General features: G+C 40.5%; 1 protein-coding gene across 1 annotated transcript in view; it reads left to right on the plus strand.

The window, feature by feature from the left end:
• The window catches only part of CTNNAL1 (catenin alpha like 1), a 57,128-nt gene that overhangs the window by 2,485 nt on the left and 30,998 nt on the right, over positions 1-23,645 (plus strand). The window contains exon 2 of the mRNA XM_058036612.1: positions 18,418-18,607. Coding sequence (XP_057892595.1) covers positions 18,418-18,607 — 190 coding nt within the window. The remainder of the gene's footprint in view (positions 1-18,417; positions 18,608-23,645) is intronic.

The raw sequence follows: 23,645 nt of genomic DNA on the forward strand, positions 1-23,645 counted from the left end.
TCTGTTCAGACCTTGATGTGGCCCATTTTTAAGAGTGCCACAGATGACAAAGATGACAAATTTAAGCCACAGTATTAAGAGTTTTTGCTAACGCTTCTTTTTCACTGTCTACATAGCTGAACAGTGAAAAGAATCATTGTACGTTATTTTGCAAAGCATGTGGCATGCAGTTCAGAAGACATGGCTTCTGGGGTGAAGCACCACAATTTTCTTTAAAATAAGCAATATTTTCTTCACTGGGGTAGGTGTCTTTAGTTCAGTTTTCCATGCATAAATACTATGGCATCCTTTAAAAGTCTAGACATCCTCCTTCACTGCTGCTACCCATTTCCAGTCTAATTATTTTGGGGTTCATTCTTTTAATGGGAAGTTTTTGGCAACACACGTCAGGAAGGGTGTTTGAAGTGGTCAGTGCTGACTCATTTACTAAGAAGTGGTTTAAGCAGTTGAGGAAAAGCAGTGACAGGGAAAAAGCACTTTTCAGGATGTGGCTCCACCAGTTGCTTCCGCAGCTGCCGTTCTGTACCTGTTTGCTGGTGTAGGAGCAGTCAGGTACCTTCACAGCTGTAGGAGTTTGTCTGTCTAGATCTGTTCTAGGGAAACACTCTGAGAAACAGCAGAATAGGTATTTGTTAAATTTCACAGTCAGGTACTTGGGAAAGACAGGGAAACTGAGATCAATCTGCCTGGAGAAGAGAAGGCTCAGGAGAGACTTATTACAGCCTTCTAGTACCTAAAGAGGATCTCTGCAAGACAGCTGGAGAGGGACTTTCTTACCAAGGCGTGTAGTGATAGAGCAAGGGCTTTAAGCTGAAAGTAAATATGTTTGGATTAGATGTTAGGAAGAAATTCTTCTCTGTGAGGGTGGTGAGGCACTGCAGTGCGTTGTCCAGAGATGCTGTGGGTGCCTCATCCGTGGAAGTGTTCAAGACCAGATTGAATGGGCCTCTGGGCAACCTGATCTAGTGGAAGATGTCCCAGCCCTTGGCAGAGCAGGAGTGGGACTAGATGACCTTTCCCCTGCATCCCAACTCATCCTGTACTTCTGTATTTCCAAAAGAACAAAGTCACTTTTCACGGTGGAAGGTGACCTATCCTCCAGCATCTGGAGCACAGACCAATGTGACTACAGCTGCTCAACTTCCAGAAAGCCCATTTTGTCATGGGCACTTTGGCGAGTGACTGTGTGCCCATGTGTTACTGAACATGTAACAATGGCTACATGTTCAGTAACATATGTTTTACTGAACATGTAACATGGTTCCAATGCTTTTTCAATTTTCTTGGTATAGGAGATCCTGCCAGAGGTTTTGGAATTGACTTGACCTATATAGTAAAAAATATAAGCTTTTAAGTTTTTCTTTATTTTAGCTACAAAAAGCCTATGATACCAATGCTTCTGCATGCTGTTGTTGTCAGTCTTGGATTCTACGTGAGTTAACAGTGCCTTGAGGTGAATGAAACAAACCTGTTCTTTACTGTCCTGTTGTTTCCTTGCTTTCTCTGAAACTAGCTAAAATAATTCTCTTTTCAGTAAATGTTATATAATGTTATGTAATTTTCTGCCAGTGTTCTGTTTTTCCAGAAGTTTCTGGAGTTGTATATTAAACCCCAAAGAACCCACAGCTGAAGTTTTCCTAATAATCCGAGAAGCTCACTGATGCAGTTTTCAGACTGAAGGTATGACTTTAGAATAGTCATTTTGCATCAAGCTAGAGGTCTGTATACAATCTGTAAACTTCTCTCTGGCTTTTTTTTTTTTTTTTTTTTGTTAATTATGACCTGGATGCTGAATGTTGGGGTGAGCATAGACCAGCATGTTCAACAGGCATGTCACCTTCCCTACAGCAAGTTGGGGAGTGTCTGACACTGTGGATGACAGGGCTGCTTGACAGAGGGACAGGCTGGAAAAATGATATGACGGGAAGTTTGTGAAGTCCAAGTCACACAGCTGAGTCAGAGTAACACCATGCAGCAGTACAGGCTGGGATCCACTGTCCTCAGGAAAACTTTGCTTGGGAATCCTGGAGGACAAGTTGAATGGGGGTCAGCAGTGATGGCCAGCTGCACCTGGGTTTGGTGGCATGAACATAACAAGCAGACTGCAGAAGTGATTCTTTTTTGTTTGGCACTTGTGAGGCAGCATGGGGTACAGTACCATGCTGAGTTCTGTGCTCCAGGGAAAACACTGACATAGTGAAGTATGTGACATAGACGGGGTGCTTGAAGGAAGTGGACTTGTTCCACCTCAAGAAGAGAGGTGTAGTGATCTGTTAGATTTCTTATAGAAAGCTAAGATGGTACTTTCCTCTCTGTATCACTTGAATCTGCAGTGGGTTTTTTTGGAATTTTTTGTGTCTTGACAAGGGCAGAGTTTACTGCAGTCTACAGCTATCCACCTAATGGCAGGTATGGAGAAGACAGAGACGGACAGATCCCAGACGTGTGGTGACAGAAATTGGAACATTGGAAACTAATGAGATAAAAGAGAAGGCTTTTATCAGTGTAAGGGAGGCCAAACACTGGATGGGGTGTGCAGAGCTCCTACAGAGTCTGCAATTTTGGATGTGTTCAGAATGGAGTGTGCTGTTTATAATGCTATAAACAGCACACTCCAACTGGACATGGTTTGAGCAAGGAACTAGAGTAGATGATCCTGGAAACTGCTTTCATCATAAGCAAGTCAGATATTCTTCATGGATGTCTGTTTCATAATCAAAAGATCATGCTTCTGCGGAGTAATGGTCAGCTCAGACCTAGCTTTCATAAGGAAAGCTAGGAATGTACTTTCCTGTATCATTTTGATCTGCAGTGATTTTTTTGTTCTGACATTTTGTTCCCTGGTCAGTGTTGCCAGATGTTTCTGCAATTCTGTAGTGAGATCTTATCTTTACTGTCCCAGATAAACTGGGATCACCAACAAATCTTAATCATTTTGTTACTTGCTTATCTCACCTCTCTCTTTATGATTATATATAATAATCCATGTTGCAGTAAAGGTTTCTGAGTAAATCTATTAAAGTAAGTAATCATTCACTTTCTGATATCCTTCATCTTCCTTCTCATCGTTCTCTCCTGATGAGTTCAATATTCATACAAAAGATCTGCTTCTGTTTCTCTCAGAGATTGTCTGATATCTTTTGAAAACTGTGGTGTCAATTTTGTTTCCTAGCTTTTTTTCAGTGGAGTGCCTTCTTATCCATGTAATTGGTGATGTCTACAGAGAAATCTAGTTGTTTTGTGAGGCAATAATTTCTTTAAAAACAGCTTTGTTAAATCTTTGCCAGTATGTCATATTTATTTAGGTGTCCACTACTTCTTTTTAACTTTTTGTATCGATTTGACATGTACGAGTGTCAGGGCAACATTCATACTTCAACTGTTGACCTGGATTTAAGCAGGAGATTGCATGAGTAAGTTGATGCAATCCATTGTATCTTTGAGCCCCTTGAAATCTTAGTGAATTACATCTAATGTTGGCAAGTTGTTCCAGTTCATTTTATCTAACATTTTCATATCATATTCTGCATATCACTTTTATTCCACACAGATTCTCTGGGTGCCTCACAGAGGTACATTCTGGAATAGGGATTGCTTCACTTTCTTTTGCAGTTGAGCACAACTATGAGTAGCTGTGCTGCTCTCTTCTTATTTTCTGTCAAAAGAATACAGCAAAACTGTGGTAAGGAAGTAACAGAGGTTATAACTCCTGAAGGAATGGACTAAAATAGCAGGTACATTGCTGTATCTTTAGTGGAACTGATGTTATTCTCCATGGAACTGAAAAAGCATCCACTGTCCAAGAGGGAGATTTAAGAGAAGTGTAAAACTGCAGACATGGGATTCAGTGTGCTACAGTCAGTGCTACTGACACTGCCTTTGGAATTTGTCTGTAGGCTAGCAGTGGTTTTGGGGAAGCTGTTTTGTGGATTTGCTGGCTTGGAAGTCCTCCAATGGCAGCTTTAAATACATCAATAACAAAATAAAAACTAAGGGGAATGTGAACCCATTGTTAAATGGAGGCAGCACCCTAGTAAGGGAGGATGCAGGGAAGGTGGAGTTACTGAATGCCTTCTTTGCATCAGTCTTCTCTGGCAACACCAGCCCTCAGGAATCTCTAACTCAGGAGACCAGAGTAAAGGAATCTAAGACTTCTGCCTCATCAGGGAAGATTGGGTTAGAGAACATACAGGCAAGCTTGACATCCACAAGTCAATGGGCTGTGAGGGGATGTATCCATGAGTGCTGAGAGAGCTGGCAGAAACCACAGCAAGGATGCTCACAGGTGTCCTTGAAAGGTCTGGGTGGTCAGGAGAGGCGCCTGAGGACTGAAGAAATCAAGTGTCACCCCAGCCTACAAAAAGGTAAGAAAGGGGAGCCAGGGGACAGCTGGCCAGTCATCCTCACCTTAGTCCTTGAAAAGGTGGTGGAGCACCTCATTCTGGAAGCAGTCTCCATCCACATGGATGACAAAAAGGGATTCAGGGGTAGTCAGCATGGATTCACTAAAAGTAAATCATGCTTGACCAACCTTATTGACTTCTATGATGGAACAACCTCCTGAATGGATGAGGGGAGAGCAGCAGATCTTTTCTACCTCTGCTTCAGCAAGACTTTGGACACTGTTTCTTGCAACATACTCATAGGCCAACTCAGGAATTGTGGACAGTGAGGTGGTTTGAGAACTGACAGAATGGCAGATCCCAGAGGGACTGTAATCAGTGGCACAGGGTCTAGTGGGAGGCTTGTCACAAGTAGTGTCCCCCAGGTTCAATACTGAGCCCAGTATTGTTTAAATAGTTCATCAGTGACTTGGCTGAAGGGACAGGTGTCTCCTCAGCAAGTTCACTGATGAGACAAGCTGGGAGGAGTGGCTGATGTGCCAGAGGGCTGTGCAGCCCTTCACAGGGACCTTGACAGGTTGGAGAGATTGGAAGAGAGCAATCTTTTGAAATTCAGATTTTTTTTCTAACAGCTTCAAAGCAGACAGTCCTATATTAAAAGCACTGTTAGGCTTCTAATTTATTTATCCCTAGCTCTTTATTCTTGGAATTCTACAAAAATGGGGGGGAAAACCCCTATCATATTGTCCCTGTTTTTTTTTCCTCTGCATCATGCATCAGTATTGTATATAAGGTAATGTTTGAATGTCTGTAGCCATAGTATTGTATTGCAGTACAGACTCATTACATATCTGCTTTTGAACTTGTTAATCAAATGCATTCTCTTTCTCAATTAGAGTCTAGGTAGAAGTGTCTCATATACTCTCTGGACAAAATTCATAATCTTAAGGAATATGTGTAGTCTCATTTGCTTCCTGAACTTCAGCCCTCAGTCCAAACTCAGATTCACTTTGACTCATTTGCATTTCCCATGCAGCAGATGCACTGACAGATTTGTTCCAGCGAATCCCTTGGCTGCCTTGTTTCACTGGGCATTTTTTTGGTACCTCTAGGTCTTTCTCTTTCGTATGTCTAAGGTGCTGAAGGGTTCTTACATTGTTGGCTGGTGCCAGAGCTTGTGCATTGCCCCTTATGGCTCTTTCTGGAGGATGAGAAAATTCTTTTTTGGAAAAAGTAGGATGATCCATATTTGTCTTTAGCTCATTGCATTTGAGGGATAAAAAAGATCTGCATACTCTCCTTTTAAACTGCTTCTTGGGACCATGCCTTTGTTTTTCCATACATTAAAAATCTTGGTAACTTGAAAGCTTTAAGAAGCTGTTTTGCCTCTTTTCCAGAATCTTCTGTCTTTTGAATTAATTTGGTGCTCACTTTAGGCTTGAAACTTGGCACTACTGTTATGTAATGAAACTACGAATTGTGGTGTAAAAGCTTGTGCTGTAACCTGTGCGGAGGGAGGCAAACCTCCTGCTGAAGTCAGAAGAGCTTACACGCTGTGCAGCAGAGAAACTCTGCCCTGGATCTCATGCTGTGACTGCTGTGGGCCCAGAAGCACACGGGGCTGCCTGGGTGCAGAGCTGCACCTCCGTGGTTCCAGTCAGTCACTGACTCTTAGACTCTATTCCCTGCGGTTCCAAAGGTGTTCTGATTTAAGTTGTGGGCTTCTAGTTTCTGTTAAGCATCTTGTGCTCCATGCAAATTCTTTTTCTGCCTGAAGCTCAGCTGTTACTCAGCCTACACTTGGTGCTCCGTGCCCCTAAAGGAGCCTGATTGTTTCACTTTGATTTATGCAGAAGAGTTAATCTTAGGAGATTGTCATCTGGATGTAGGAAAGGAGATTATTTCAAGGTACCAATTGTATTTCTTGGCTGATGTGGTTGCAGGTTTCCTTTTAATGAGACTAGTTTTTGATTGACATCTTTTAGTCATTGAGGCTAGGTCATTGTGAAACATTGAAAGAGAAATAGATAATCATTTACAGTTGTGGTTTATAAGGTATGCTGGGGAGCCCAGGAATACCTCAGAATAACTTAGAGGTAAATTAAATTATTTTGTTGCATTAATAAATAATGATGTTACTATCACTAATTATATTCTGCTTTACAAGGAAAATTACACTTGAGCATTTTATCACATGAGCAACAACACTATGATGAAACAGCTGTGGTTTCAGGCTTTTTTTTCTGTGAACCCTTGGAGAGTAAAACTGGCTTTGAGTTAAGCTTGGCTACTGCTTTATAATGTTCAATACCTTAGTCCTTGATGTGATAAATGAGTCAGACTAACATTTCAAGTGGCTGAAGGAAGATGCTTTTTACTGATGTAGCTGAAATCAATTGCTCTTTTTCAATGGTATCGTATCCTTCATATTTTTGTGATCTGAATAATGACTTTTCTGCAGATTAAACAAATTTTTGTAGTTCTCCAGTAGAATGAGCATTAAATCAAAACTATCTCTCTATGATCCTGCACAAGAAGAATTAGAGCAGCTTTCTTGCTATTCGGCATTGTTACCAGATGGTTTTAGACAGATTAGGTGGGGAAATCCCCAAAGGATGATTTATGAATTAATGATTGCAAACAACTCTGATTATAGTTTAGTAAAACTGTTGTGTGGTACTATGAGCTGTGGCTTTCTGCATGGATTTATTTTATGTTTCTTTATTCATTAGAAGAGTATAACCCTTGCTAGATAGAACCTTAAAGTCTATTTTTCACTTATTGAGCTATACTGCATTTCATTAACAGCCTTGTTTAAAGCTAATGGGGTAAATGAGAAGTGATATGCACTCTAGAGCCAACTTATAACTGTTAGTCTACTTTAGATATTGAATTGGATTATTTCTTAGTTATATGCCTAAAATAGTAAGATAACTCCTAAGCATAAATCAGAAAAGTATTTTATGAGCAAATCCCAAAGTCCTTTCTGATGTGCATAGAAAAATTAAAAAATGTTTGTTTTGTCTTACAGAAATAAGTTTTTATTAAACAGAATTCATATAACCATTTAGAACCACACAAATCCTATTATTCAAATAAAAAAAGCAAAGTTGTTCTGTAGTAGCATAATCTTTTCAGCATGGGGGTTATGATAGTATTTTTGTTAGTTTGTTTATTCATGGGCATGAAGAATGTTTGCAAGCAGAAGGGTAATACAATGTTGCAAGCACTTAACATGTAGGAGTTAGACCAGTGCATGGAGCATTCCCTTTTAATTACCAAAGATTCTGTATTGTATCTCTGCTTCATTTAAATATTCTTAAATTTTCCAACTGAATGGGTTTTTATTGCCCTGAAGCTCTTCAATGAAGCAATCAAAAGAACATACAGGCACTTTAGCATAAATAAGATAATAGTTCCTGGATTATATTAAGTTTTTGTTTTGCACTCCTGTAGGTGGATAGTAGTTGGATTTACATAGCCTTTTCCACAGCATACTGTACTTCTCATTTAATCCCTAGAGCAAGTCTGTGCTTTTGAAAATGGAATACCAGGTGTTGCTCTGAACTAAGTGGGATGTCAAAATGCTGCTCAGGAAGCCTTCTGTGAAAGAGGCTGCAGGAACTCTTCTGTTGGGAAGATGCAGTGTGAGGAGGATTGAATAGCTGGTATTCCTGGCAGGGAAGCCACCTGCTTATGAACTAACAAGGAACATTTTCTACATCTTCAGGAGCCAATCCAGTTTAAATAAAAAGAATTCTCAGTTGCAGGTGAAATAAATGTGTTGTCCCTGCTACATCCTTTATTACAATGTCTGAGTTTTCAGTTCCACAACAGTGGTGATTTTTTGAATAAGCAGCTCAGAGCTGGCTCAGGCATTGTTTGCACAAGCGGTACAAGGTTAGGTACATTAACAATAACAGGTCAGGGGGAAAAGCCAGAATTACTGTTTGCCGGTCTCTGGTTTTGAGGTTATCTGATTATGTTAGTAAATAGAGTTATTTCTGAGACTTGCATCTCTCTGGTGCTGAAAACATGTCTGCATCTGTTTTGACCACATCTGAAAGTACACTTTAAACAATGAACTTCCCTCTGAGTTGGATTTTCTTAGGCTTAACCTTGCCCAGGCTTTCTAGGTGTGGAATGAGGAGCAGGAATTGCTTTGTTTATAAAATCTAGCTGTTTGGGTAAGAAGATACTGAAGGGCAACAGGAGGGGAGGAAAATGTACTGCCTGGTATGCCCTGAAACCCAATTATTTGGTCTACTAGTTGTGCATTTCAAACTTCAAAACAGCAGTTGAGTTAGAAAGCCAGTTTTACTTCTGATCACATTTTGTAATGGTGAATGCATATTTCATAATGTCCAGTGTGCTTTTTGATGCACATAATCTGTTATCAGAAGAAGTTAAGTTAGATCTTGTTTGAAAAACTATCTTTGCCAACTCATGTCAGGTTGCTCAAAGGTACAAATTTTGGTGCCAGTTCAGTCTGTGAACATGCATGCATCTCTTAAAAAAGGGAAGAAAGATTGAATTTGAATTGTCTGAAAATTATGATCTTTTTCATGGTCACTCATTGCTACAGAAATTTTGAAGACTCCTTTTTTAGGTGAATGGTGGGGCAGTCCTCTGACTTGTGTACCATGTGGGAATAAGAGTAAACAAGGTACCTTTGATCACTGGTTAAGCCTCACTAAGGATTTTCCAGTGATTGGTCTCCTCTTCCATGTGTGGAAAAAAGAGGATAGCAGCAATGCAGGTTGGTTGTTGTGTACTTTTCTGCTTCACCTCTGCAGATCAGTGGGGATCCCTGGTTTTAAGAAGTCTGTGAAAAGAGAGTATTAAAAAGAAAGCAAATTTCTCCTCTAAAAGTAGGGTACTTTAATAACATCATTAATTTAATCCTCTATATCAAGAATCCACAGGCTACAAAAATAGTGAGCTGTGTTCATTTGTTTTTTCCCCCTCTGGTCCTCCTTTTCACAATTACAAAATAAAAATTGGAAATAATTTAATCCCATGGGGGAAAAAGTCCTGAAATTTTCAGAGTTCTTGTTGCTTTGGGGAAAAAAAAATCCACAAAAAAAACCAAACAAAGAAAGCCTACTACACAATCCCCAAACCCAAAATAACCCACACTACAGGAAATAAATTGGTGTCATAAAATTGCTGCACTGCATTTGAACAAGTTCATCTATATCTCATTCTAGCTAATAATTTTCTCAATGCTGTTTGGTTTGGAACTTGAAGTTTAAAAGTTCCTCGATTTTCTAGGAATTCATTCAGCACAAAGGTTGTTCACTGCTATAGTACACTCTTGTTCTGAGTTGAATCCTTTCTTTTGATCTCTTAAGAATTCCAAGAATGTCTAACAAGTACATAGCAATGATACTAATAATCTGAGGTGCCTATTTGAATTTGAAGTTGTACTCTTTCCTGGTGAACTTTACAAAGAGTAGATTGTAAGTGTGGATGTGAAGCAGGTGAAGAGGACTGTTTTCACCTCTTCCAGAGAATATCCTGAGAATATTTCTATCTGGTGAAGGTATTGTGCTTGTGAGAAGCATACAATTAGGTATTGTGGTGTTTTGAAATTTAATGTACAGTTTGCAGTTTGCTAGCAGGAAATCTGGCTACAAGTGCATTATAGCTCGTGTTGCATTTCCTTGTTTAACTCTCATGATCTTTTCTAGGCAAGCATGTGGAGGACTGGGATATAAGATATTAGATGAGGTACCCCAGTGATCTGAGCTGGTAGGGCTGTTCCTGTTGTGCTTGGCAGCTCCTACTTGTCGCTGCAGGTCATGGATTGTTCCTCCTTCCTTTTCAAAGGTGGCTTACCAGCTTCTTAGACACTGCATGTGGAAGATTGCCTGAGGCTCTGCTAAGCATGTTAGCATTTGCCCACAGATAAGTGAACCAGCCTACAGGTTGTTAAAGTTGTTTATTTAATTTGCTTCCCTGAAGGTTTTTATAAATGATGTGTGTAAAACCAATGAGAAGATACTTTCAAAAAGTCTCCAGGTTAAGTTACAATGCCACAAGTCTCAATGCCACAAGTCTAAGTACTCAGCAGTCTTGGATATGCAGTGCATTTGTGCTGCTATTCTGGATATCAGTCCAGAGGGACTATGAGGAAAATTCATAAATGGGGGTAACTGGATTTCATCACTTCATGATAGCTGTCTCCAAAGTGTTGACTCAGCATCCTGAATGTCTGTGTGACTTCTACAAAAGAGTTGATTGTCCGTTTGCAAAATAACACGTAGAAGAAACTGTTCTGGTTTGATAGTCCATAAAGCAGGGACAAATGTCAGAAATAATGTTTTCATCATAAAAAAAAATATGGGTTCTTACAGTTAACTAGTGCATTAGTAATTAGCAACCTTTGAAAACTTTTGAAATTGAGTTTCTGCAAAGTTTATTTGCTGAATTTTTCTACAAAATTAAATATGAATAGAAGGATATGAATTTTCTGATTCCAAAAATCCACACACTAGGTGAACTAAAAAAAAAAAAGTTAGTGCTTGAAATTGTACAAACTGTTTAAGATTTCTGTTAGTGCCTGGACAGGCCCCTTATCTTAACAGACTTTTGTCTTCTAGGGCAGGTAAGCAGGTAGTCCTTGTTCACTTCCTAAGATCCCTGAGGCTCATGTTGCGATGAGGCATCTGTGTGGCAGTTCTGCTTGTAGCCCTTATGGACAGGATGTCAGATGGCAGCTGCTGCTTCTCCGCTCTGTCTGACGCATGGTTGTGTTCCATAGCAGCTGTGGGTGTTGGAACAACGTGTGCTGCTCTCTGGCTGAATGACTCTGAAGACTTGATCCTCCTCAAGCACTGTGCAAGACCTAATGAGAGACAGTACCTAAAATGTAATATTAGAAGATCCTCTCTGCCCCCAAACTCAAGATGAGCTAATGAAAGTACAAAATGAAAGTACAAGCAGTGTGGGAAAGGCCTTTCTGACCAAGATTTCTATGTGTTGTATTAAATGCAACTAAATTTACCTTACAGCACTCTTCTTGTAGGGGTTTGTAGCTTCTTTTCTAGTATGTAGTGCTATTACATTTTCTTAGCAAAGACTGTTCATTCCTGGAATTACTTTTTTTTTTTTTTTAAGAACCAAATTTTCTACCATTATAAAGTTAATGGAAAGCAGGAAGCAGAAAATACACAAAATGAAGAGGAGCTTTTACTGTAAGGCAGCTAATCCTCATTGTATAGAGATAAGGTCTTGAATTTTTTCTAGCAGGAATGCTGATCAATATAGAATTAAAGAATCGATGGCCTGGGTTAGAAGAGACCTTAAATGTCATCTAGTTCCAATCTCCCTGTACATCTTCTAGTAGATCAGGTTGCTCAGGGCCCCATCCGGCCTGGCCTTGAACACTTCTAGGGATAGGGCATCCACTTCTCTGGGCAATGTGTTCCAGTGCCTCACCATGCTGAGAGTAAAGATTTTTTTTTCCTAATACCTAATCAAAACATATTCCTTTTCAGTTTGAAGCCATTCCCCCTTGTGCTGTCACTACATGCCCTTGTGATAGCCCCTCTCCATTTTTCCTATAGGCTCTTGTCACTCACTGTGAGTGCAGTCACTCAAAGCCTTCACTTTTCCAGGGTGAGTAGGAGCGTGTTGGGTTTGTGTGGCAAGGTTTTAGTACTGGGGAGACTACAGGGGTGGCTTTTGTGAGAAGCTGCCAGAAACTTCCCCCATGTCTGACAGGACCAATGTTAGATGTCTCCAAAATGGACCCACTGGCCAAGGCCAATGGTGGGTCCATCTTGGAGTCAGGGATGGTGGTAACATCTCTGGGATAATGTGTTTAAGGGTAGGGAAAAGGTATTGTGCAGAAGTAATTGCAGCCAGAGAAGAGAGGAGTGATAATGAGACAATTCTACAGACACCAAAGTGCTGTAGTGCTCCAGTTGCAGGACTAGAGATTCCCTTGCAGGCTGTGGCCTTGTGGAAATGAGCTGATGTTGGAGCAGGTTTCCTGACAGGACTTGTGATCCCAAGGAGCACCTTTGCTGGAGCAGCCTGTGGGAGGGACCCATGCTGGAGCAGTTAGTGAAGAACTGCAGCCCATGGGAAGGAATGTGTGTGAGAAGTTCACAGAGGACTGTCTTCCCTGGGACAGAATGCTGGAGCAGGGGAAGGAAACCTCTTGCTGAAGAGGAAGCAGCAGAAGAAACAGCATGTGAGGAACTGATCACAGCCCCCATTCCCTGTCTCCTTGTGCTGCTGGGGGAAAGGAGGTAGAGAATCAGGAATAAAGGCCAGGAGGGAGGGGTAAAGGGAAGGTATTTTTAAGATATGTTTTAGTTCTCTCAATCCTACTCTGATTTGATTGGTCATAAATTCATTTCATTTCCCCAGGCAGAGGCTATTTATGCTGTGATGGTAACTGGTGAGTGAGCTCTCCCTTCCTTATCTCAGCCCACAAGCCTTTTATTATATTTTCCTCCCTTTTCCCACAGGAGGGGAATGATGGAATGGCTTTGGTGAGCACCTGGCATCCAGACAGGGTCAACCCACCACACAAGAGGCAGTAACAAATATTACTCTTGAGATTCTAAATCATCCTGCATACAATGTGGGTACTTTCCTAGGGAGAGAGGTAGGCAGGATGTCTTCCAAACATGATTTGCCAGTTTAACTCTTGGGTTTGTAGCAGGGACTGTGAAATAGCTATGTTTCCTCTGGTTTTATTTATAGATGTCTATAAATACTTCCTGAAACCCAGTCTCTTTAAGTATCACTTAATTCTGTCATGCAAGACTTAATTACACTGACAATAAATAGACATTAGAATATTTTTAGCTAAGCATGCTGTCATGATGCTTCCTGAGCATGAAGCATATAATGACTTAAATGTCAGTATCTGAAGGCCCTCAAAAAGATCTGAAAACAGCTGCTCAAAAATTGCCACAACTGAGCTTGTTTCCTTAAATACAAAGTACATCTTGATACATTATGGCTATATCTGTTAGTTTTGGTAAAGTTTTTGAGAAAAGGCCATTATTTTTCTGTGGCTTCTCATAACAAGTGAAAAAAGAATGTAGCTGACAGATTCTTGAGGCACTCCTTAAACTGATTGTCTCAAATCTCAGATAAACATTCTATGGAAATATTGTGAGAGCTCTCATTAAACAGAAGGCGAGTACCATCAAAAGGACTGTTTCCTTTCTAGGACCTGATCAGTAAATCCTTAAGTAAACAGCATGTAACGTATTGCTCTTGTTCAAAGAGACTTGCAGGTAATCTTTTCAGCTGCTACCTCCTGTCCAAACATCACAGATGTTGGTGACTGGGAAATACATGATCAGAATATAACAGATTAAATATTTGGGAGGTGTTAAGCTTGAGGGAGGCCTTAGATGATGTTCTTGGACTTGGCATGTGTTTCCTTCATTAAAAAAAAAAACCTAAAACACGGTAATAGTTCTAGTCTGGTTCCAGCTGGATGGACTGCAGGGGGAAAAGCAATTTCTTGTAATCTGAAACATCTGAAATGTTGCAAGTTTTACTAGTTCAGTTTTTATAGGCTCTTAGGGTTTTCTTTGGTTGGTTGTTGCAGAGAAAATTCCTTGTTAAGTTTCTTCTGGTCTTTCCTTTTCTCCCTTTAACTTGACTATTTTTTTATCTTTGTTTTAAGCATTGCTTAAAATTAAGGAGCAAAGCCTTTGCTTATTCTTTATTTTAGAAGTCTTTCTTATTGGCCCATTAATGCTCCCTGTTGTATTTGTGTTCTGAGGCAATTATTATTGAGTGCTGGAATGGTTAAATAATCTTTGCCCTGCTTATTACCATCACAGTTTCGTTCAGTTTGTCACCTAATGTACTAGTAAAATTCCTCTCCTTGCTAAGTTAAGATCTTGTTCTTTTTTTAACCCTGACTGTTAATTACAAGCTCAATTAAGTCTTGAAAAAGAATCCTAAACTGCAGTTGCCATTACCTTTGCTTTTTCAAAACTTCACTTGACATGGAGGATGTACCTGTCACTCTTAGCACTCTGTGAGGGAATGAGAATGCATAATTCTGAAAAATCTTTTTCATTGTTTGTAGAGTAGTGTTTTCTGCAGGTGGCAGGCTATGAGGAGCCCATCTTGTATCTGAACAGCTTTCCTCATGCCTTTGACATTATTACATTTGGTTTATGTGTAACTCAAGTTTCTAGAACCAAACCCAGCCCTTTTTTCTTTAACTGATCAATATTTCATATCTTTCCCTTTCTTTTATCATGGCCTACCTACTTCTATTTCAGGGCTGTTTGCTATTTAGTTTTTTATTGGAAACATCTTATGCAAATCTATATCAGTATAGGCTACATTTGCTACATAATTTGATCCTGCTGGAAAGAGGTGTTACACGAAGCTGTTTGCTGTGATGTTTTTAACTTCTTGACCAACTTCTGTTTTGGTTGTTTTAGCTCACAATGGTGGTTTTTAGCTGTCAATCCATACAGTTTTTGGACTTACCTGAAAAAAGTTTGGAGCTCAACCACTTTCCTCCATTCCAATGTTATAGTTACTATACTGGCCCTAAGTTAGCCAGTCTGAGAAGAAATTATATTGCCCAGCTAAAAATTCATTATTCCAGGAGGTATTTTCAAAGCCTCTGTTGCTGTGTATAACCGTAGGTTGAGTTTAATCTTCATATACAAGCTACTCAAGTGGGTGTCTGGAGTAGGCCATAGAATCAGAGAATGGTTTGGGTTAAAAGGGACCTTTCAAGACCATTTAGTTCCACCCTCCTGCTGTGGGTAGGGATACTTTCCACTAGACCAGGTTGCTCAAAGCCCCGGGTTGTTCAGACTGCCTGGCCTTGAACTCTTAAAATGATGGGGCTTCCACGGCTCAGGGAAATTGTTCCAACGCCTCATCAGCTTCACGGTAAAAAAAATCCCTCCTTAAGTCCAGTCAGAATCTACCCTCTTTTAGTTTAAAATGTCAACCTCTCTACTTCACTACAGGCCTTGGTAAAAAGTCTTTCCTAATCGTCTTCTAAGCCACCTTTAAATGTTAACAGGCTGCTGTGAGGTCTTCCTGGAGCCTTCTGCAGGCTGAACCACCCCAGCTCTCTCTGCCTGTCATGGTGAGAGGGTGCTCCATCCCTCTGGCCATCTTCATGGCCCTCCTCTGAGCTGTCTTCAATAGGTCCATGTCCTCCTTCTGTTGGGGATCCCAGAGCTGTACACCCCTCTCCAGGTGGGTCTCACCAGAGCAGAGCAGAGGGGCAGAATCCCCTCCTTCAGCCCGCTGGCCACGCTGCTTTTGAGGCAGCTCAGGATAAAAGCACATTGTTTACTCCCATCCAGTTTTTCTTGCACCAATACCCCCCAAGTCATTTTCTGCTGGGCTGTTCCCAATCCATTCATCCCCCAGCCTGCATTGGTACTGTGCATTGTCCCAGCCCCAGTGCAAGACCTTGTGTTTAGCCTTGTTGAACTTCATGAGGTTAAGATGACACTGGTGATAAGACCTGTCAAAACAGCTGCTTATTCTTGTTTAACCTTGGCAGGGGGACTAGAGGGGTTGTGTTTTTTTGCTGCAAAAACTATGATGCCCTCTGAAAAGAGTGCAAAAGCAATGATAGAATTGTAAAAGGCACTCATGTTCCTGAGAGTGTTTTGTAAGACTTTAATAAAGGAATTTAAGCTGTGATATCTTTATGGTTTTTATTATTTGCATACCTCTGCAGTAACATGGGAATTAAAATAAATGCCCTTGATGATTTGTAAGAGACAGTGGGATTCCTTTCACTCTGCAGTGTTATTTGCATATGCATTTTTTTCAGGGTTATGCAGAACATGTTTAAACTTCTACTGGTGTAAAATGTTGTGGGAGGTAAACTTGCAGCCAGCATGTAAACTTGCAGTTTGTTTTAGGCCAGCGTTATTTTACATGTACTTCTGAGAAGTCAGTAACTGTATGAATGTAATACTAATCCACTATGGGTTGCTGTTTACTTATAAACAAGTTGAAGAAACAAAGTTGTGACCCTCTGTTCAGTTTGGTTTTCTTCAGTGTTTGGACTAATCCTCTCAGTTGGCTTGCTAGCAGTGCCTATTCAAGAATTCACCAGCTGGCACTGTTAGATTAGCTGCTGACAGGTATTTTTAAAATTCTGTATGCCTGAAGTACCTACAACGCAGGAATTCAGGAGAGCTGTGTAGTGCAGTTGTTTATACCATGAATTTCACGTAGGTCTGAATTTCCACTGAAGTGGTGGTAATTGTTTGCTTTGAGGAATGTCATTCCTCATTTAAAATGAATTTGAAGATGTTCAGAGGTTTCCTCAGTTTACTCTCTATTAAGATTGTTTTCATTGTAGGAAGATCTTTTCACTGGAAAGGTATCCAAGGTTCATAGGCTTCGGAGTTGAAGTTTGGTCATCCAGGGGTCTCTTACAGGGACAGATCTGTTGTATGAACTGTATGGCCTTCCTTTAGACCTTGTGGCTTAAGTAGGGCATATATAAGAAGGCAGTGGGCAGACAATGCATTTCTGTACTGATGTTTTGTACCAGAATAAAATATTCTTACATCTCATAGCAGTTCTTCCATAGGGAAGCACTGTTCTCAGGTTTTTTGGGTTTTTTATTTTTCTTGTGTGTGCAAAGCGCTCTATGTATGTTGATATTTCCTATTGCAAAGAGTTTATTACTGGAAACTTGGCTAAACCAGCTCTTGGCATTCCAAACCAGCCTCAGCAAGGTGTTAAACACCACCGCTCTTTTTTTTCCAAATCACTGATCAAATCATGAAGCAGAACAGTTTCTGCTATGCCCTTGAATATGTAGTGAGCATTACAGGTACAGCTTGTATGCTCCTGTCCCACCACAGGCTTGCCTGGTGGGAGAATGAGTGAATGATGATTTATGTCTTCTTGAGGAGCAGCAAAGACATCTGTGATCAAGCTGATAGAGCTGAGATGTTCAGACATTTAGGTAAGTCAGGTAATTTTGGGATTCTTTAAAGAGACATCTTTGAGCTCCTGGAGATGTGGCTTACAGTGGAGTTCTGTGGCCATTTTAAACTATATTCCCTCTGAAAGGAGTGCTCCTGCCCATCTTCCCTCAGGCTGGATTATTTCCCTTTTGTCACCAAGAATATTCATGAAGCTGTGCGGTGAGCCAGACTGGGGACCTGATAATGGGAAAAACTAAAACAACAAGCACCATCTCCACAGCTGAGGTTTAACCCATATCAGATAAATGCGTTGCAAACATGAGAGTGGGAGCCAAGGACAGGCAGGACTATTTTTGTTGGGTTTTTATGCTAGTTTAGGATGTTAGAAACTATAGAGTTTAATTTCTCTCCCGCTTCTCACTGGAAAATAATTATAGAAAAAATGTAAAGCTCATGTTTGTAATGCAGTTTATAGTCACTTAATTGTGAGTTGCAGGATTGCTTACTGTTCTCTGATGCCTTGGTTCAGAAGGTGCTTCTGCAATCCTGCCTTTCTTCTCTGTGAGGGGATAGGATGTCTTTGTTTCCTCATGTTTGTTGTTTTGGACAAATCTTCAGTCTACTACAGCCAGCATGCAGCTGATCTCTAGTCTGTGTGATCCAGGAGGGAATGTATAGCACTTTGCACTGGGCAGAAGAGCCAAGTCAGGAGTGTAAAATAGGAATGTCCTCAAATTGTTTCACTGATAACTTGTATCAAAGTAGCAACCTTTTTCTAAATTCTAGGAAACATGTGTAATTGAGGATGTTTAAGTTGTGAGTATGGTGGATATTTTAATGAGGGGAGGGCTATGTGTGTAGTTTGAAAGGCTGTTGAGACCCAGGACAGTTTATTTTAATACTGCAAATGGGGAGTGGAATAAAAAAAAATCCTTCTTTTCATGTGAGAGAAACTGAGCAGATGAGCAACCTTAATTGCACTTCAATGTTTTTTTCATTCTCTGAGAAGTTAAATGATGCTTCATGACACAATACAAAACTGAATTTTATTAGTGAAGTACTGTAGAAGTCTATTATTGAGTTCAATTCAACAATTCAAAACTTGCCTTCAGTACTAAAGTTAAAATGTTCTAATAAATAACTATTCTTGCTTGCAGATAACCACTCTTATTAATCATAAGGATAAGCCAAAGCGCTCCGACAAGACTCTGCAGGCAATCCAGCGAGTGGGCCAGGCCGTTAACCTGGCAGTCGGGAGATTCGTCACTGTGGGTGAGGCCATCGCCAACGAAAACCATGAGCTGAAGGAGGAAATGAGTGTTGCTTGCATCGAGGCAAGGAGAGCAGGTATGGAGTTACTCATGAAATTGTACTGGTGCCATTTTTGGCACGCTATTTTTAGTGTCAGGCATAATGTAAGAACTTCATTATTTAATTGCTTAACCTTCCTCTGCTGGTTCATTCAAGGCCTGATCTGTTCCCTGATTTTGTCACTTACTTAAATTGCTGTCATCTTACAAATAGGGAATGGAATTGTGTGTTGGCTTTGATTTTTATGGGATCATTTGCCTCAAGGAATTACCTGACTGCTCTTTTTTTAATGATGTTACGACAGACAAAGAGCAGAGTGTTGGGAGTACAACTTTAGAGTTTATTGCTGCCAAGTTAAAACAGTGGGGTATTTTAAGTTATTTGAGTGTTATGCTATTGAGGTCACTGCATTCCAAATCTCAGTGTCTGAATGAAGGTCAGTGTCAACCCATATTTCATCAGGACTCAGTAAGATGACTCACATCAGTCATCTGATGACTCCCCTCACTAGACTGAAAATCATATTGTGCTTGCCTTTTTGCTGGATTCAAGTTTTGTTGCAAACTTGCTGTGTGTATGAATTGAATGTGAAGTGTGGATAATTGAGTTGCCTGCTTTCACTCTCCTTCCCCCAGAAGACTCTGTTTAGGCTGATAGGGAATTGCATTCTCTGATGCTGGAGGACAATGCCAGTGTCATGCTAAAAAATGCTTTCCTAGATACTAAATACTATTCCTTGCCTAATATTTCAGTGGCCATCAGTGAATGCATATTCTTAGATCTGCAGTGAAGGCTTCAATATGACATCTAGCAGTGTGTTCCTTTTGTTGTTAGTGGGGTAAGGTTTTGTTTTTGCTTTCAAATACTTTTGGATTATGGGAAATTCTACTTGAAGCTTTCCCAGTTTGAGCAGGTGGATGAACCTGCAGGTGTGATACACATTCTGCTTGCTGTGGCTTCAGGGAGACAATCTTGACTTTCTGTTGTGGGGACAAATAAATGACTCTTCAACAACCCTTTATCATGTCTTGATTACTGCATTATGGAGCAATATTCTGCTCCAAGATGTGGGTTACTGTACTTGAAACTGATCTGTTAAGTTAAAAAGGAGGCTTGGGTGGCTGTTTGGTTTTTATCTTTGAAATTACCTCAGAGTTCTGAAGAACTTGTCTTTGCTGACCTAACTGGTGTACGTCTTGTTGGATCACTGTTCTGACCTCAAACTTTGGGGATGCAGTTCATACTATTATTTGTGATTAAATGAAAAAAGAAGCTTAGAAATTTGGCATGGTGCTGTAAGAAATCTTCTGAAAATCTCTCAACAATGAGTTGCCATGTTTAGAAACACACTGCTGATGAATGATTGTTCTTGTGATTTGAAGGACTATTCTGGATAAACTTTAGACTGTAAATTCTAGTTGCTCCAGTAAACTTGGCTGCAAGCAGCAGTGTCCTAATTTTAAAACATTCCATTCGTTTTGTGAAGCATGTGTTTTCTCTTCAGAGATCCGAGTAAAATGCTGACAAGACAAAATTGCCAAAGTTCACATCGATAATCTCAGCTGCTGGGAGAGCAGTGCAGTCTGAATCTCTATTTTTTGACTTGCCAGTTATGCTGTGGTTAAGTACTTTTTTCTCCCTATCACTGTATGCAGGAGGAGCTCAGAACCTAAAAATAGTCTGCAATACTTTATTCCAGCAAAAGACTATAATTCTTTTGTATTGAAAGTTTTATTTCCTGTTATGCAGTAATAGCCTCAGTCTAGAGGAGTGAAGATATGGCCTGTTTACATTTCTGTCAGCCTCACGTTTACTTTGGCATGGCTCACTTGTTCCCTGCGTTTGAGATCTAACTTACAGCTTACATGGAAAATTCAGTATAGCAAACATGTTTGCTCCTGGTTATTTGTTTGATGGAGGGTTTTTTGTGCCAGTAGTGTCTCTGTGGACTGTTCAGTGTTGGACACAGTAACAAAGTCCTTTGAGTGGATAAACGTCCTCTGAACTCCATTTCTGATCATGATTACTCAAGTGCCAGTTTTAATAACTTTGGTGTTCCCAAGCATGTAAAAAAATTTCCTGGACAATTATAGCCAAGAATATGTTCTGTATTAATGAACCCTATGTTCTGAGGGCATAGGCAGCAGAAAGCCTTTTCTCTTTAGGGCAGGGAATCTGGTAGAGCTGTTCATACTTCTTTTTAGCCAATAAATTAGATTGTGTCTTAGGAATGGAGATTTTACAAGGCATAAAAGATTTCAACACAAAAGGATTTAGAACATTAAGCATCTCAATTTCTGAGAAGAGTAGGGAGTCTTTAAATCAATTGCATATTCTGCAGAGACTTTGAAGGATGACAGATGTTGTATCTGTTTCTTGAGAAGGGTATAATCAGTGATTTGAAATGTTTCAGACTTGTTATGACTATTTCCTTGTAATAAACCTTGTAATTTGATTGACTCAAAATAGAATCCTAAAACACTGCAGAGGGTCATGTAGCAGATTTTGGGTAACATTATTCTTGCACTGTGTCAATGTTTACAGTGACAGTATAGTAGTGGAATTTAACTTACAGAAGCACATTTTAGATGCCCATCTGTGATTTTCTTTTTTTTTTTTTTGTCTTCCTTTTCTGTCTAAAAACTAGGAAAGACTGGCTAATTTAAAAGAGAAAGCACATGTCAGGAATAAGTGTCCTAGCTTTTCCAGTATTCTCTGCCAGTTGACTACATAGCCCTAAAGGAAGACGTGGAGTAAAATAAAAGTAATAAATAGCTCTCTGCTATTTTTGCTTTGGTTTTAGTACAGAGAGAGCTAAATTAAGAAGGCTGAAAAATGGAAATTTAAATGGATAAATGGAATCACAGAATAACTGAAGTTGTAAGGATCATTTTAACTCCCAAGAATGGATATCGTGCAATTTCTTGTACACTGCTCATTTCTTACCTCTTTCTTCTGCCCTTACATAAGAGTGTTAGACTACCTTTGGTGTGGCGAAAGTATTTTCTTACATCTTGTTCCATCACCAGGGATCAGTCTGTCTGTGTCTCCATACCTGCCCCCTAGGGGGATAGATGTAGAGCACAGAAAGCTCTGCCACTGACCTTCTCTTCTTGGGCAGAATAAACTTCCCCCCTTCAAGCTCTCCCCTTATATCACTCACTCCAGTGTGTCAGCTGAGATGTTGAGGAGCCCAGAAGTGGACATGGTGCTCCAGATGCTGCCTCACAAGTGCCAAAAGGAAGGGAAGAATCATTTCTGCAGCCTTCCACATGCAGCTGGCCATTCCTTATGGCTGACTCCTGTTCAACTCTTTGTTGCCCCCCATGTTTTTCCCTGTTGACATCTGATCTCAGCATGCACGGCTGAGTGGTGTTACCCTGGCCCAGATGTGGTATTTACTGCCCTTGTTAGACTTCAGAGATTTTCTATCAGATCTTTTTTTTTTCAGTCTGCTCCTCTATCTAGCAGCCGTTCCCTCCTCAGTATCAGACACTCCCCCACTTTGGTATTGTTCACACACTTGCTGAGCATGCTGAGTAATCATCCAGGGAATAGTTTGGATGACTCCTGTCAGTCCCAGAGGTACACCACTGGAAATATTCTGTCCAGTGAACTTTGTACCTGTTATCAGCATCCCCAAGCCCAACAGTCAGGTTCATTTTCTACCCACCTTTTTGTTCACTTAGTCCATATCCCTAGATGAAGCTGTAAGGAAACTCTGGGAGATCATGGCAGGGGCTATGCTGAAGCTGAGATGCACAACATTCATTACTTCTTTTTTTATAAACAGTGTCATCTTATGGTAAAAGGCACTCAGATCAATAAGGGACTATTCACCTTGGCAGGTCTGTGATGGCTCTTCCTGATTGTTTTGTTCAGCTTAATGTGGTAATGTCTTCCAAGATTATTTTAGTGGTAATCCTGGAGGCTGATGTGAGGCTGACTAGCCCACAGTAACCTGATTTTTTTCTTGTTAACGTTCTTTGACATGGATGTGACAATTGTGTTTCTATCATTAGAAATATCATCCAATTGTCATAATCTCTCAGTCATGATAGAAGAATTGCAGTGACAGTAAACTGTTTCTTTGACATGCTCAGATGTGTTTTAGGGACTGGTGTATGCCCAGCTGGGTATAGCTTCCCTAGCTCCATCTCTTTACCCTAACAGGTCTTGTTCCTCTTAGCTTACTCCCAGGGCATATTTCCTGTCCCTGCAGTTGCAGATCTCTAGGTAGGGAAGGAAGCCTTTGTTCTGTTACCAGAAGTCTTGAGTTTCTGTGGCTGTCTGGAGCTTTTAGCAGGCAGATGTTGCAGGTGTTTCAGTGTTCTCTGATAACTCTTTGTATGACTAGCTGCTTCACCTATGACTTGATTCATCCTCAAGAGGGTGAATCCCATAGCATAAAAAATGGGATAATGATGTGCATCCTTTCTTGGCTGCCAAAAGAACTTTGCATTTGTTGTAATTGTTCCCTGTGGGATTATACAGCATTTTATGTTATCACAGATACTGTGAGGTCCCAGAAATAGGTTAATCTGCTGACAAAGGTGAAAAAGTAGAGACTGGTGTGAAGTGAAATGAATTGGACCATGGAGAAGGCAATGGCCAATGTCTTTTACTGTCAAATGATCTCCTTACCTGGCTGGAGACTTGTCCTGCAGCTTCACTGGGAGTGCCTCTGGCTGCCCCTCACTCTTTGAGCTGCAGCTCTACTTTTTTAAGTCCTCTTGCTTCTATCCATTTCCAGGGCCTTCAGCTGTGGAGCTCACTGTCTCAGACTGTACCATAGTACAGTGTATTGGGGTCACTGATGATTTGGAGCATGCCTTTTGTGACCTGGCCTGGTCCCAGCAAATGTACTGGAAGTTCCTTTCCATAAAGCAATACTATTTGGGCAGCTTAAGAACCCAAGGGATTACAATTATCAGAGGAGATATGAAATGTGGAGCACTGTGGTTTGAAGGACTGTCAGGCCTTCCTTGTTCTAGAGTGTGTGGTATTTCTGGAGTACCAGAATAATTCAGGTTCTTCAAATGGGAGCACTGGCTTTATCAGGCTTTTGGAGTTA

This window comes from Melospiza georgiana, chromosome 1 (assembly GCF_028018845.1).
Source record: "Melospiza georgiana isolate bMelGeo1 chromosome 1, bMelGeo1.pri, whole genome shotgun sequence".
Taxonomy (NCBI): domain Eukaryota; kingdom Metazoa; phylum Chordata; class Aves; order Passeriformes; family Passerellidae; genus Melospiza; species Melospiza georgiana.